General features: G+C 33.9%; 1 protein-coding gene across 1 annotated transcript; it reads left to right on the top strand.

Annotated features, from left to right (window-relative positions):
* The first annotated feature begins 10,991 nt into the window (after positions 1-10,991).
* Positions 10,992-15,983, top strand: LOC118058153 (T-complex protein 1 subunit beta). The gene is made up of 11 exons (XM_035070864.2): positions 10,992-11,243; positions 11,688-11,744; positions 12,022-12,087; positions 12,190-12,301; positions 12,549-12,677; positions 13,156-13,227; positions 13,350-13,465; positions 13,964-14,040; positions 14,417-14,902; positions 15,242-15,557; positions 15,648-15,983. The coding sequence occupies exons 1-11, from the start codon at positions 11,241-11,243 to the stop codon at positions 15,792-15,794; spliced, it is 1,581 nt and encodes a 526-aa protein (XP_034926755.1). The 5' UTR covers positions 10,992-11,240; the 3' UTR covers positions 15,795-15,983.
* The last annotated feature ends 426 nt before the right edge of the window (positions 15,984-16,409 follow it).

The raw sequence follows: 16,409 nt of genomic DNA, 5'->3' as shown, positions 1-16,409 counted from the left end.
AGGTCATGTTTGTCCCCTCCAAAGTAAGTTGTGCAATCACATTAGGGAGACAATTAATCCTTTTCGATGCTCATTATACAATGCACTATGGAGATTCGTGTCCATCCTATCCTTGGAGGTTGTGGGGGGATTGCCCTAGAAAAATGGTATCATTCTTTTTTTGCTAATGGTGTTGCCATTCATATCCTTAGAGGTTGTGCAGGGGCACTAGGGAGATAATTAAACCTTTTAAAGGCTTATTGTACAATTATATTAAGGAGATCACATTCATCCTTATCCTTGGAGGTTGTGGGGTGATTTTTTAGAGATGGTGTTAATAAATTTTTTGATGATGACATTGTCATTCCTATCATTAGAGGTTGTGTAGGGGCACTAGTGAGACTACATATGTCCCTTCCAAAGTAAGTTGCATAATCACACTAAAAAGACAATCAGTCCCTTCCAATACATATTGTGCAATAGCACTAGGAAGACCATGTCCATCCTATCCTTGGAGGTTGTGGGCGATTGCCTTAGAAAGATGATATCAACCCCTTTTAGATGAAGGTGTTGTCATTCTCATCTTTGAAGGTTATGTGGGGGCACTAGGGAGACCACGCTTGTCCTCTTAAAGGTAAGTTTGTGCAATCATATTATGGAGACAATTAACCTCTTCCTAGATTTATTATACAATCGCATTAAGGAGACCGTGTTCATCTCATCTGTGTAAGGTTATAGGATGATGGCCATTTTGATTGCGTATTTTGGATTGATATGGCCTATGAACATTCCCTATATGAGGCAAAAATCATATTGGATATAAGAATAATTTATACTTTATTGACTATGATATTGATATGAGTACCACGTGTTAGGTGTTAGCCTTTACTATTCTTGTGATTTGGAAAAGGCCATCTCATCTTAGGGTTAGTTTTCCTCTTACTTTCTCTATTGTTGGTTTCCTCCAGCTTTCTCAATACCAAGTCATCAAGCTTGAAGATTTTGTTCTTAACCTTAATACTATGATCAGAAGAAATTTTATGCTGGTAGGCCTTATTTTTTATAGCTACAATCAAATAAGTTTCTTCTAGAAGATCTAGGTTATTCTTAAGGCCTAGGTGGTTGCATTTTGATATGTAGTAGCCCACTTGATAACTCGAACATCTAATATCTTCTAAGATTATAGCCTTAGTTCTATAGGTGAGGAGAAAAGGAATTTTCCTGGTAAATATTTTATGGGTGGTTTTGTAGGTCTATAAGATCTCATTTAATAGGTCTGCCCAATCTTACCTTTGTTATCTTTTTTTTTTATCCATTCACTAGAATCTGATTGGTAAGTTTAGCTTGATCATTTGTTTGGGGGTGAGACATTAAAGAAAGTTAATGGTTGATATGAATTTTTTGACATTATTCCCTCATTTTGTGATTGTCGAACTTTATCTTATTATTGGTAATCAAAACCTTTAGAATCTCAAATCTAAAAAATAATGTTCTTCAATAGAAAGGAAATGACCTTGTTAACGGTGATATCTACTAGTGCTTCTACTTCAAAACAATTGGTGAAGTAATCGACATCCACTAGGATGAAGTTTTTATTTCCCGTGGCTTTTGGGAAAGGGTCTAATATATCAATCCCTTACTAGGCGCATGGCCACAAGTAAGGTATGGTGGTTAGCTTTGTGAAGGATTATCTAGAGACTAATGTAAATTTTGACATTGATTATACCATTTCGCCCAATCAGTGGCATCATTAAGGATCATTGGCTAATAAAACCCTACTCTAGTGACTTGGGTTGTAAAAGCCTTAGAATTGATATTTAGATCATATATTTCCTTATGAATTTCTCATAAAACATAAGTATTGTTCATGAGGATAAAAATTTCAACAAAAAAAGCCTAGATAGATCGCCTGTACAAGATTTTATCAATCATACAATACCTAATTGCTTGTCCAGTTAGACAGATTGCTTATCTTAGAGCAACTCTCCTGTAAACATATAATTCTCAATAAGAGTTCTTTAATCACTTGTTATGTCAACAAAGGCAATTATTGGTTAATTTTCTATGTTTGGTTCTTAAGAATTTAATCCAGGACTTCTAAAAGGGAGGTCGACAAGTTGAAGCTTACTAGTTTAGATATGAGGTTTGCTTTCATGTTCTCTTCTCTGGAAATCCGAGTAATTAAAATTTTCTTGACATTTTCTATCATTAAGAGAAGAGTCTTAACCTTTTGGAGATATTTTGTCAAAATAGGGTCTTTAGTTTTAAAAATCCCTTGGTATTGGCTTACTATCAGTTGGGAATCTTTGTAGTCATAGAGGGGGAAGGCTTTCAAAGCTTTTACTGGACCTAATCCTGTTAGAAGAGCTTTATATTTTGACATGTTGTTGGTAGTCGAGAACTCAAGATGAATTTCTTACTCAAAAACTTGTCCATTAGGGCTTTCAAGTACTCTTCCAACACCACACCCTTTAATATAGGGTTAAGGGTGTGAATTTTGAAGGGATTACAGTTCAACAATTGGTGTAGGATTGTTCGTATCTTTGTTTTAAAATGAGCATTTAGCTATAAAATCTGTTAGGGCTTGTCCCTTAATGACGGGTCTAAGCTGGTAAAAGAGTCCATACTCTCCCAGTTTAATTGCTCATCTCATCAAGCATTTAGACATATCGAGTTTGTGGAGTATATATCGTAAAGGCTAATCCCTCAGTATAATGATTTAACAAGCTTGAAAGTAAGCTTTCAACTTCCTAGAGGCATTTACCAAAATAAAACCACCTTTTTTCACTTTCAAATATCTAGTCTCAAGATTAAGGAGGGTTTAACTAGAGTAGTACACAAGACAATGCATGCCTTCTTTTTTTCCTAACTAAAACTGAACTTACTACCTGATTGGAGACTCCAAAATAAAGGAACAAGCTTTCTTGCTCTCTGTATAGTGATAAGATTTTAAGAGAGGAGTTGTGTATTTTGAGTGTTTTAAAAGTTTCATGGCACTCTGGTGTCCATTTAAAATTAATGATGCTTTTTAAGGTTTTAAAGAAAGGTAAGATGGATTCTCCCAACCTAGATATGAATTGGTTTTAAAGCAGCTAATATTTTGGTAAGACGCTAACATCTATAATCTTCTACAGAGGAGTCATATCAAGAATTGCTTGAAATTTCCTCAAGTTTGGGCTCTATTCCCTTACTACTTACTAAGAAGCCCAAAAATTTCCCCTTCAATGGCGAAGGTATACAATGGTGTTTGAGGAACCTTCAAGTCTTCCACTAGTGAGAAAGTGTAATCATAGAGTTTCTTTGAAACCAAGAGCTCAACCAGTCGATCACAGACCCTACAAAAGATCATTTATTCACAAAGAAGAAATAAAAAGACTAGTCAAATAGGTGCTGAAAAGTGATATAATTCAACAAAATGTTAGCCCTTTTGCTTCACCTATATTCTTGGTAAAAAAAAATGACAATAAATAGTATTATTATGTGGATTTTAGACAATTTAACGAGATAACTATCAAGAATAAGTTCCTAATCCCTAAGCACTCATGAATGCTAATGGAATAGAAAAAGTTTTTAGATGATATGGATCCTAAATATGAGTGAGAACTTCCAATTGTTCAAGGGTTTACCTCTACCATGCTTGGTGTGGTGGATGAAAGATTCTCTCCTTTTAGAATTCTTTATCTTACACGCCTTTTCACTGTCAAGAGACCGAAATTTCACTAACTTGCTTCACTCCAAACATCTTATAACCTTTTTTTAAAGAAGTTTGTTTTAGTGTTTTTTATTACATATTAGTTTATAGTTCTTACTTAGAATTGCATATACATCACTTGAAACATGTCTTAAAAACTCTTCATACTAATCAATTGTATGCAAAGAAATCCAGGTGTATACATAGCGAGCATCAAATGTAATATTTGGGCATGTAATCTTAGTAGATATGGGTTTTCTTGGTTTGGTATGCTACTTTAGAAAGTTCATTAGATAATTTGGTATCATAAGCAAACCCCTTATAGATTTGCCAAGGAAAAATAGTTTTGGATAGAATGAAGGAGCATATTGATACGTTAAAAAATGCTCAATAAAGAGGGCAAACCTCTTGCTTTTCTTAGCAAGGCCTTGATAGAGAGACATATAGGGTTATCCATCTATAAGAAGGAGTGTTTGGTAATTTTAATAGTAATAGACTAAAAGAGGCACCACCTGGAACATGAACTATTTGTAATCCAAGTTAATTATAAGAGTCTTAAAAATCTATTAGACTAAAAGATCCATACCACCATTAAGAAGAAAGGACTTATTAAATTAATAGGATTGTATTACTAGATTTTATATACAAAATGGAAAGAAAACATGGCTGTAGATGCTCTATTAAGAAGACACCTATAAAAATTACTGATGCTTGCTTGTATGAAGAAATTTATGGTTCATACAATAATAACAAAATAACATGGGAGATAATTACTAGTATGATAATAGATACAAGTAGATTTTTAGATTTTATTTATTAGAAGACAATTTTAAGGTATAAAGGCAAAATAATAGTTGAAGACAATAGACCCTTAAGAAATCAATTAGTGTAAATTACATATAATTCATGTATTGGTGGTCATGCTAGAATGCAAAACTCTTACAAAAGTCTTAAATTCTACTTGTCATCCATGAAAAAGCTAGTGAAAAAGTTTGTCTAGTAGTGTGTCATATGTTCATAAGCTAAAGCAGAAATGATATCTTATCTAGGATTACTACAACCCTTGCTAACTCCCAAGAGGGCATTAGAAGACATCTCAATAGATGTCATTGAGGGACTGTCTAAATTAGAAATGAAAGATATTATTTTGGTAATTGCATATAAATGAATGAAATAAAGGCATTTCATAGCATTATCTCATCCATTTTTGGCTCAAGATATTGCTTACATATTTTTAGATCATTTTTACAAATTTCATGGATCACCTGCCACTAAGGACAAGCTTTTCACAAGCCTTTTATGGAAAAACTATGGAAAAACTATCAGAAGTTAAATTGCTAATGAGCACCTCATATTACTCTCAAGTTGACGACCAAATGAAAAGGGTGAACCAATGCTTAAAGATATACTTGAGATGCATGACTATGCATAACCCAAGAAATGGTGTTTGTGGCTCTCTCTTGCACAATAATGGTACAATAACAACTTTCATTCTACTATAAGCATGACTCAATTTCAAGCATTATTTAGTTACATACCACCAATTAGAAAGATACTCCCTACAGGACTCTACTACAATTATTGTCGTGGAAGAGTTAGTATAGAGAAGACTTAACATGGATCAAGTGTTGAAAAATCAGCTAGAAATAACAAGAAACAAAATGAAGCAAATGGCAAACAAAAGGAGGACTAAACATGAATTTGTAGAAGGAGATTGGGTATTTCTAAAGTTGCTACCATATAGACAAGACAATGTATCTTTTAGAAGGAATTATAAGTTAAATCCTAGGTATTATGGCTTATATCAAATTATTACAAGAATCGGCACTATTACTTACAAACTTACTAGAAAGTAACTCATTCCAACTTGTCTTTCCATGTTTGACTTTTGAAATGAAAGACTAGTGAAGAGAGTGTGTTTTCATCTACCTCGCTAGTAATGGATGATAGTGGCATGATTAAAATTTGTCCACTTACAATTTTGGACAGGAAGCTCATGAAAAAGGATTATAAGACTATAGTGGTAAGACTAATCCAGTGGTTTAATTCCTTTCATGAGGATACAACATTGGAGGAATTAGAAAAGACTTAACAACAATATCTTGAGTTTTGTTTCGATTCTTGAGGTCAAGAATCAATTAAAGGGATAAAGTATTGTTACAGTCATTCCATTAAGCACATTAAGTAACAAAGAAGTGTAGAAATAGCAATGCAACAACAAAAGAGATTAAACACGTGGAACATGAGTTTACAAGTTAGTTAAGGGTAGCTAATAGTTAGTTGAAATTAGTTATGGGAAAGGGATAACTAGTTACAACAATAGGCTTTGCTGCACTATATAAATAAGAACAACGTGAATAACGTGAGATATAAGTAATAATAAAACAATGTATTTCCTTTTCTTTATTCTCTTCTTTAATTCCCTCCTCTTTTCTCTTAATTTCTTTCCTTATTAAGCCATTAACTTAACATATTCATTTATAAAAAAAAAGTGTTGTTAATTAGCAAATAAATAACTAATTTATGAAAATCAACAAAAGGCTGTCATAATTAAATGAACTTGAAACTCTTGTTATCTAAACAAAATTATCAAGTAAAAAAAGAAAATGAAAATATATTGTGTCCTAAATTTGAAGCGTAATAGGGTGGGCATTAATGGTGACCATATGAGCTCTGAATTAAACATCGATTGTGAGATCATGAACGAGTTGGAATTTTTTGTCAATAAATTGTAATGGTAGGCATGACTTCTCAACCCTTATAATTCAAATCCCAATTAAAACAAAAAACAAACACTAAAACAAAAACAAAAACAAAAACAAAGAAAAACAAGCAGAGGAGGAAGAGGGACTAACCTGTATCATAAATGATTGTGCAGTTGAAAAGGTAATTATAAGACATTACCATCTTTATCTTCCATCTCAAAAAGAAAAAAAAAAGTTTTGTTTTTTTTTATATTTTAAAATTAGGGCTTAACACCAAAATTAAATTAAATAACACAACATTGACCCAACCAAGTCATGGTATAAAATTAAGATAAACCTATAGATGGGTCATCAATAATCCAGTCATCTCTACTAAGAGGACTCTTTGTTAAGCTAAAATTTGTTAACCAATTAACTATTGCAGTAGCTTCTCGAAAAATATGTTAACACTTGATTTCTCATTCCCTCTCTGGAATTGCCTTCACTTTATTAATTAAAGCATAGTTAGCATCCACTTTGATAATGTTCTTTGTGATCAAGTGCCCTACCAACAGTGAGTTAGATTCCAACATGATTCTTCATAACCCAAGGGGCCAACCAAGTTCCAACCATGTAATCATTGGCCACAACTTAGCCCGGACTGAAGAACACATACCTATGTTGATAACAAATCCCTTAATTCAAGTCCCTATACTATCCCGCAACAATCCTCCAACACCTATAAACCCTAGGTTTAGTTTACTACATCCATCCACATTCAATTTAGTCCATTCTGTCGGAGGATACTTCCATTCCAAGTTGCAACCAAATAAAGAATGACTTTTTAAATGAACATATACATGGCTTGCTTTAAAGAGTATCTATATAAAGATGTAAATGTTACATGGATTATCATATGGCCTATATAGCATAGTTTTTAAACCCGACCCGGTGGTCGATCCGGTCTAATGGCGGGGTCACGGGTCAGATGGGTCAACCCAGAAAATAATAATTCAACTTCTCATTAAAGTAAATGCTCTAAAAAGGCAACTTTGAGTTTAGGCAATGTAATTAATTTTGCCTGTCATATCTTATATTTGTATGGTTGTATCCCATCCACGTTGATGTTGTCATTTCTTGTACGAGAACAAAAAAATATGGTAAGAAATTTTACAAAAATACCCCCAATTAAAAACCCAACAAAAAAACTCGGTAAAGAAAATCCAGTTTCAATTCCAAAAACAAAAACTCACTTCCATAAATTTTCTAAGAATCCCACCACCAAAAACACAAAAAAGTACAGGCACCCTTACAGACTGTACTTGTGGACACCTTGGAAAGTTTCAATCTTTTTAGCATGTGATGTAGAGGATTACTCTCTCAAAATCTTAGCACCTCTCTCTAAAGCCTCAGATCAAACCCAGCAATGTTGTTCGTGGGTGACCATTCCTAGGAGCTCTAAATTACCCGCTGTCGTTGATTGAGGCAAAGTGGATGGCTGAGATTGTACAGATGAAGAAGATTAAGGGGAAGGAGAAGGGTTTGAAGAAGAGAAAGGAGAGAAACTAAAAGGGCCATCAGCAAAAAAAAACAAAAACCAAAAAACAAAATTTGATTGAGAAAATAAAAAGTAGGTTGCTATTGCTGATATGAGCCCTCCGATTTCACTTGTTTTTCCCTTTTTTTTTTCTTTTACTGTGTAGAGAAATAAAATGATAGACAATGTATATAGAAACCTTGGGCAAGAAAATTGCCATGGAAGGAGAGACGAAGAGCAAGACAGTTGGCAAAAAAAGGTAAGGCCGGGTCTCATCTGGGTTTACCCGGGTCGACCGGGTTCCGGGTGGACCTTCTGGGTCGACCGGGTTTTACCGGGCCAAATCCCTAGCTGTTTTTTACTTAGACCCGGCCCGGCCTTAGGCCTGGGTCAGCCGGGTCCAGGTCGACCCACCGGGCCGGGCCGGGTTTCAAAACTATGCTATATAGGGATGTCATTGTAGCCTGATAGTTTTAATGCTTAGTAAATGATTTCTTTCCTTACTTTACCACCTAATAATTTAAGGTAATGATCCTTCAAGCAATTCGTGTCACCCTTGCTAATCTTTTAGTTCTAACTAGACATGTTGACCACGCTTCATCGTGAGTGGAACAATAATTTTTTTATGTAAAAAAAATGACAAGCATAAAAAAAAAAAATTCAAGTTCAAAGTCATTAGTTAAAGTGGCAATTTAAATAATATATAAAAAAAAACGAAACACAACAACAATAAATAAATTAACCAAAAAAATAATGAGAAAAAAGATAGAAAGAATCATGCCCGAGCCTAACGCCCGAGCCTATCTGGTTTATCAAACAACTTGATGTTAACCTAATTGAAGGAAAACTAGAACAAAAAGAGTCAAACTTAAAATAAAAAAAAAAGCTTTAAAAAAAAGAGAAAAAACAAAGCAATCCCAAACGAGCCTCCTAAACCTTCATCTAATCTAAAAAAAACCTGCAACTTGTTAGATTATAGACCTGAGTTTAATTACAAGCTTAAATGTCATCCAATTTAATTTTGAATGATGGCATCGTTGAAAAAATTACTAATAAAAAACTTGCAAAAGAAAAAAGCAGAAACAAACGGGTTTAAAATCTGACAGGAAAAAACCAAATAAAGATAAAGTTTGAAAACAACAATCAAAATTATCCCCAGAAAAATTGAGAAAATGATTAGGACTAAATTTGAAATTGAGGGATGAAATTGAGAAAAAAATAATCATTAAAAAAATCCACAGTAGTTGATGCGCTGACGAGTGCTTTGCACGCGCTATCAACTTTTTTGTTTTTTTTTCATTGCACAAAATCAAAAATCCCCCCAAGAACAATTTGTAATCACAAATAAAGCATAATAAAATTACCATAAAGCCCTTGAATGAAAGGCTAAAAAATTAGAATAGCATGGGTAATTTTGTAAGTCCACTATTTGACCAAACATGAAAATACAAAATCATCCTCGTGCATAAATCATTGAATCTTTTTATTTCAGGGTTAAATTTGTTATTTAACTGTGTATTTATAAACACAATTATCAAAATAACCTCACTCAATTCTTAAAACATATTCAAGTCTTGTGAAAAAGACCATTCTAACCCCAAAGCAAAGGTAAAAAAGAAAATGACTAAGGGTAAAATAGTAATTACACTATTAAAATTAATAGTAAAATGTGTTATGAATAACAATAAAATCACCATTAGTTTTAGCTTTTCGTTAATAGATTTTTTTTTTAAACTACATTCGTAATTTTTTTTTATGTAAGGTTCAAGTAAAGGATGAATATATCCTTGGTTGGTTTAACTTGGCTTACTCTATCATAATAATTTGATATTTGTAATTAAACTAAATGAGGCTCGCATTTGATTAATTATCAATCACACAATAATTTACTAGCAGATGACACGATTATGGCCGACAACCAACTATCTTAATTATTATAATGTGATGTGTCTTTGTCTTTATAACTATAATAAGAGAAAATAAATTAATTTGGTATAATGGGAAAATTAGGGTATTTTTCTTTCTTGATTTAGATAGTTTAATATTTTGTTTTTTTAATCCAATTATGAAGGAAAAATCATTTCGTTAATTAAATAGCTTGTGTTCTTTTATACTAGCTTCACATTTTACACTAAACCTCACATGTAATCATGTTTTAAACTTGGTTCTTTAAAGCTAGAATAACTTTATTTTCATTGATGAAAACCTATTTTTTATTTTATTATACATGCTAAAACTCATCTCACAATATTTTTAACAAAACATATTTTTTTTACTACTTTTTTAAATAGTAACTAAAAATGTTTTCCTTAAACCCATTTTTTTAAAGTCATAATACTAAAAATTATCACAATATTAAAACACACACATTAATCATTACTTTAATCAAGTATTTCTCAATAACAAAAAAAATGAAGAAATCAATTAGAGTGATCCACGCTAGTGTTTGAGAGTACAATAACTTTTATTTTTTTAGTGTGTTTTAAAATTAGATTTCATTTTAAAAAGTATTACATTAATCTTTTTAATGTTTTTTTAAAGTTTTGATGTGATGATGTCAAATTTTATTTTAAAATAATTTTCAAGTGAAATAACACTTTTTAAAAAATATTATATGCATAATATCAAACACAGTATAAGATTGTATTCCAATTACACTTTTAAAAGTTTTTGAATTTTTTTAAGCTTCAAAATATTATTTTATAATTTTTAAAATCATTTTGATATGCTAATGTTAAAATTAAATTAAAAAATTAAAAAAAATTACTTTTATACATTTATAAATAAAAAATATTTTAAAAAACAAACCTCTTCCCCACATTCTCTAATGCACCCTAGATTAATCATCTAAAAATGGTTGTAACATTATTTCCTTAAACCTTTAAGTAAATTTATCATTGTTTCTAAAATCTGGTTATAAATTTTTTTTTTAACACCATTTTTAAAAATATAAATAAGTTAAAAAACTTAGTTTCATTGCCATTTTTTGAAATATAAATAAGCTTAAGCAGCTTGTGAAAAGACAAAACTATTGTTAAGGAGTTTTGAATTTAATTTTTGCCATTAAAAAATGACTTAAAAATAATTAAACTGCAAAGGTATTATTTTTAAAGAAACCCTAAAGCAAAGCGCCATCATCACCCAACCCAAAGGCCAAAGTGAGACGACAGTTCTTCCTCGCTCGCTATTCACCCAGTTCCAGCCGCCTCCTCCTCAGTCTTTTCCACAACTGCCGTCTGCCATCCTCCTTCGCAGCAGCCACCTTCAGCCTCCGCTACTTAAGCAGTAGTAGTAGCTCCAGTAGCATCAGCAGCAGCCGCAGGCCATCCCGATCCACTACCCGTGAGTCATGGTGAGGAATTTTCTTATCTTTCTAGATTCTTGTCCAGTCTGTCAAACACCAAAGAAAGCGATGGAGAAGGCTAGGCTAGTCTAGACTAGGCCAGCATTGAGGCTTTAATGCTCTGGATTTTGATAAAAGGGAAAGAAAATCAAGCTTTCTTTGGATTTCCTAAGAAATCTTCCATTTTATTATCCAACATTATTGATTGTTCCCATCTTTCTCGTTTTTAACCATTTAAATTTTCATTGTAATGCATGGATTTGAATTATTTTTAGAATTATTAGGGATTTATGCATGAATTTGATTAATGGTGTGGTTAGTCCGGCTGACTTTAGGTTTAAACTTTGCAATGGTGGTATGCCGGTTGCTGACTAGTGCTTCCCATTTCTTATTTTTTTTTTTTAGTTTTGGAATTTTGTTTTTTGAAGATGACTTACTTGGAAAATATTGCAGGTCGAGAAAATTTTTAAAGATGAAGCTACCGAGGAAAAGGGAGAGCGTGCCAGACTGGTATGTTACTGTTTTTTCCGGGTCGGGTTTTTGTTTTGTTTTCAATGGATGCTGATGCATGCATTAATGTATTTGAGAAGTTTGTGACGAATTTATTTGTGTGGTCGGAAGTTTTATTTTCATTACTGTGTTGCTACTGTTATCATGCAATTCGAATACCAGTCAATAATTCTTGGATTGAAACAATGGCTAACTTGGCATTGTATTTTTGCTTTTTTTTATGTCTACTTGAGTCATGTTTCTTTTCCTTTTCCTTTTTTTTTTTTTGTTTTTTTAGGCATCGCTTATTGGTGGGATGGCAATTGCTGACTTGGTCAAGACAACTTTGGGTCCAAAAGGGATGGTAAGATTTCTTCTTTATTGAGTTTGATGTCAAAAATTGGAAAACATTGCTTGTTTTGGTTTATTACTGTTGTCATCTTCTTGTTTTTTCAATTTTTTCCAGGATAAAATTTTACAATCTACTGGCAGAGGTCGTGAAGTCACAGTCACTAATGATGGGGCCACCATCTTGAAGTCCCTTCACATTGACAATCCAGCTGCTAAAATCCTTGTTGGTATCCTTGCATTGGTAATATGGCTTGTCAATTTGCTTTTTAGGATAGTTAAAGCATAAGGATTTTGCAGAGGAAAACTTCATTAAAAAAGGGTGCTTGTTATTTATTTTGAAATATCTAGGTCAGAGTCATCTCTCTTTCAATTTAAAATTTAGACATACCAGCAAATTGCTGTGCATGATAAAAAAGAACTAAGGTAAGTAGCTCTACTGGAATTTGTTATGGCAATCTTTAACTCACTACTCAGACATTTCTAAAGTTCAAGATGATGAGGTTGGTGATGGGACAACTTCTGTTGTTGTTTTGGCGGGGGAACTTCTAAGGGAGGCAGAAAAGCTTTTAGCATCAAAGATTCATCCAATGACAATAATAGCAGGTTTTTTCTAGGCTTCCGGCTCTGCAATGCTTCCTGTTTTCACCCTTCTTCTTGCTCTCATCTTTTGTTATTGTTGGTGCTTCTTGTGCACTGTTTTTCATTTTTGCTGAAAATTTGAAATAGTGTTCGCCATGTTTTATTACATGCAGTGCTATTTTACATTATGTAGATTGTGTTTCCTTCTCTCCTTTAACTTTGCCTGCTAAACCAGAGCCTGGAATATTGGATCTGGAATCAATCTTCCCATATAATCTTGATAGAGGGAATTCCCTGCTGATCATCTCATTCCTTTTTGTATTCTCAACAAGTTACGCCAATAGAGTGCCAGAGATTTTTTTCCCTTTCAAAACTGTCAGTCATACCTTTTTTTTCTTAAAAAAAACTTAGAGACCAAATGTTAAAATAATCATGGTGAATTTGAGACTTTAACTTTTATAGCATGAGATGATTTATTGATGCTGTTTCCATGATTGATTAGGTTTCCGAATGGCAGCAGAATGTGCTCGTAATGCTTTGCTGCAAAAGGTTGTGGATAACAAAGACAATGAAGGTATCAATTTCTCTATGAATATGAATTGCAGAATGTGTAGAACTTGTTTTTGCTAATTAGCTTTTGATAGCGCTTTTCATAATGCATTTTCTGGCATTGATGTCTATAATTGAGTAATGCAGAGAAATTCAAGTCGGACTTGATGAAGATTGCAATGACTACTTTGAGCTCCAAGATTCTATCACAGGATAAGGAATATTTTGCAAAACTGGCTGTTGATGCTGTTATGAGATTGAAGGTGAAGTGGTTTATATTATACCTTACCAGTGATTTTTTCTTGTTATTTTCTTGATTGATTTATTGTTATTATTATTGTTGTTATTATTTTTGGATGGGGGGAGGGGGTTGTGTATCTTAATGACGGTTTTGAACCCATCCTTCGGAAGCAATCATTTAATTGGAGATACAGGATGACCTGCTTTTGTCTTTCTGTTTATGAAATTAAGTTCCGTTTTTTCTTTCCAGCAGCGACATTTGTACCAGGGGTCATATTTTCTTGTTCTTCTGTCATCATGCATTGTGTGCCTGTCTGCTGTCTGCTGTCTGTATTTTACACCTGTCTGACACTTCTCTCTACGTTGTTCCCCTAAATTTTTTTTCTCACCTTCAAAGATGCATTCTTAATGCCATGATTTTGTTTCAATTGCTCAGAGAATCTGTTTATTATTGGGTCAGATGTAAAGGGTATTCTTTTTCCTTGTTGGTTTGGCCATATAATTGCCGTTTGAAATTGCAGGGAAGCACAAACTTAGAGTCCATTCAGATTATCAAGAAGCCTGGAGGATCGCTGAAGGATTCTTTCTTAGATGAAGGGTAGGTACATCAACTTATAAGAACCTTGTCATGTTTTTGAAGTTTGCACCGCATGGTGCATGTTTTTTGGCCCATGATGAGAAATGAATAGTCATTTCTAGTGTTTTGCAGCTTGAATTTCCTTTTTGGAGTGCTAAGATGAGCATTCTTGCACTGTCAAGTACATTGGATTTTCTGTGCAAGTTATCCTGCAACTGATGCTTGTAGATCCATCTATTTGTGTTTGGTAATGGTAGTTTAGATTAAGGAAAACAACTTGCAAGATCTCACTTGGTTAACAAATGTTGGCTTTCTTGTCTGTCCTTGTATCTTTATTGATGCATTGACTTCTAATAGCCTTTTCACTAATATTTAAATTGTTCTTTTGCTTTTTCAGATTTATTCTTGACAAGAAAATTGGTGTTGGGCAACCAAAGCGCATAGAGAATGCAAAGATTTTGGTGGCAAATACTGCAATGGACACTGACAAAGTGAAAATCTATGGGGCACGTGTTCGTGTTGATTCAATGTCTAGGGTTGCTGAAATTGAAGCTGCTGAGAAGGAAAAGATGAAAGAGAAGGTGGATAAGATAATAGCCCATGGGATTAATTGCTTCGTTAACAGGCAATTGATTTACAATTTCCCTGAAGAACTCTTTGCAAATGCTGGAATACTTGCAATTGAGCATGCTGATTTTGACGGAATTGAACGGCTGGCTTTAGTGACTGGTGGTGAAATTGCATCAACATTTGACAACCCTGAGTCAGTTAAGCTTGGTCACTGCAAGCTCATTGAGGAAATTATGATTGGTGAGGATAAGTTGATTCACTTTTCAGGTGTTGAAATGGGTCAGGCATGTACAATTGTACTTAGAGGTGCAAGGTAATGTGTTTCTTCAGCGTCTATAAAACTATTATGTTGTTATTGCTGGTAAATATGTTCGGTTTTTGGTTCTTTGAGGGTTTAGACCAAATGTTCTCATTTTGAACCAGTCCAGCCCCACTCTCTTGTCTGAGCTTGTGAATTTATTTTATTTGTTTTCTTTAAGATAATTAATTAATCTAAGATGCCCCTAATCATTAAAATTAAGAAAAAAATTGTTTGTTTTGAGAAGTATTTATTAGTTCATAGAGTATTTGACTTCCATCTGGAGTGATTTTTCAAATAAACTAAGGTTTATTTTTCAGTTGTCACCTTTTGATGTGTTATCAATTTTTGCAGCCGTCACGTGCTTGATGAGGCAGAAAGGTCCTTGCATGATGCCTTATGTGTGCTGTCTCAGACCGTCAATGACAGCAGGGTTTTGCTTGGAGGTGGATGGCCCGAGATGGTGATGGCAAAGGATGTCGATGAATTGGCCCGAATAACTCCTGGGAAGAAATCCCATGCTATTGAAGCTTTCTCAAGGGCACTCATAGCAATTCCAACTATCATAGCGGACAATGCTGGTTTGGACAGTGCGGAATTGGTAGCCCAGCTCCGTGCAGAGCATCACAAGGAGGGGTGCACTGCTGGAATTGATGTCATCTCTGGATCTGTAAGTATACGATTGACAACTTTGGTAAATGCAATTTTTAAGACATCCCGTCGGGATAGTTTGATGATTTGTGGCTTTAAACCATTGCAGGTAGGAGATATGGCTGAGCGTGGGATTTCTGAAGCATTCAAAGTTAAGCAGGCCGTACTGCTCTCTGCAACTGAAGCTGCAGAGATGATTCTCAGGGTGGATGAAATCATCACTTGTGCCCCACGTAAGAGAGAGGATAGAATGTAATTGGGTGGGCCCCTTTGGCTGCACAAGGATATCTGTTGTAATGCCAACCTCTTCTCTTGAAACTTGCCAGACTCTAAGTTTTGCAATGGATGTTAGCTGTTGAACTGTAGGGCAACGTTTTTTTTATGTACTAAATTTCAATTTAGTAGCAATCAATTCTGAGTGTGAAGGAAAATGGAGATTATCCAATTTTGATGCTGTGCTCACTTTGCAGTAGTAGTTTGATGGGTTGTCAGATCATAGATTGCCCCTTACCATAGCAATGTTTCTGAGAGAGACTAGCCTTCCCGGGCCTTTGGTTGCGTCAGATTGAACCAAGGCAGTTCTTTAAATTTTTCTCCCTTCCCCCCTCCAAATGCAACACTTGTTCTACCTGTACCTCGCTCTCTCTTTTGCACAGAACAAAACCCTAAAATAATAATGAAATACAAAATCCATAATAAATATCCCATCCTTGAAACTTTAGAAACTGAACATGAAGACAGCATTAATAAACATTCTAAAAAGCTCTAAGATCATCAATTTCGTGTCAATGGTGTGGCGGTGCTGCTCGGACTTTTTCTGTTTATGCCTTGAGCCTTGATAGAGAGGCACTAGCTGACATGTCCAAAGAAA

This window comes from Populus alba, chromosome 1 (assembly GCF_005239225.2).
Source record: "Populus alba chromosome 1, ASM523922v2, whole genome shotgun sequence".
In the NCBI taxonomy this organism is placed as follows: Eukaryota; Viridiplantae; Streptophyta; class Magnoliopsida; order Malpighiales; family Salicaceae; genus Populus; species Populus alba.
Note: the sequence above shows the minus strand (reverse complement) of the source record. Positions and strands in the feature narration are given on the sequence as shown.

Bases quoted from the DNA above. Each gene is read 5' to 3' on its own strand.
- LOC118058153 (XM_035070864.2), top strand. The intron at 11,745-12,021 runs GTATGTTACTGT...TTGTTTTTTTAG, and splicing joins AGGGAGAGCGTGCCAGACTG to GCATCGCTTATTGGTGGGAT. The intron at 15,558-15,647 runs GTAAGTATACGA...AAACCATTGCAG, and splicing joins TTGATGTCATCTCTGGATCT to GTAGGAGATATGGCTGAGCG.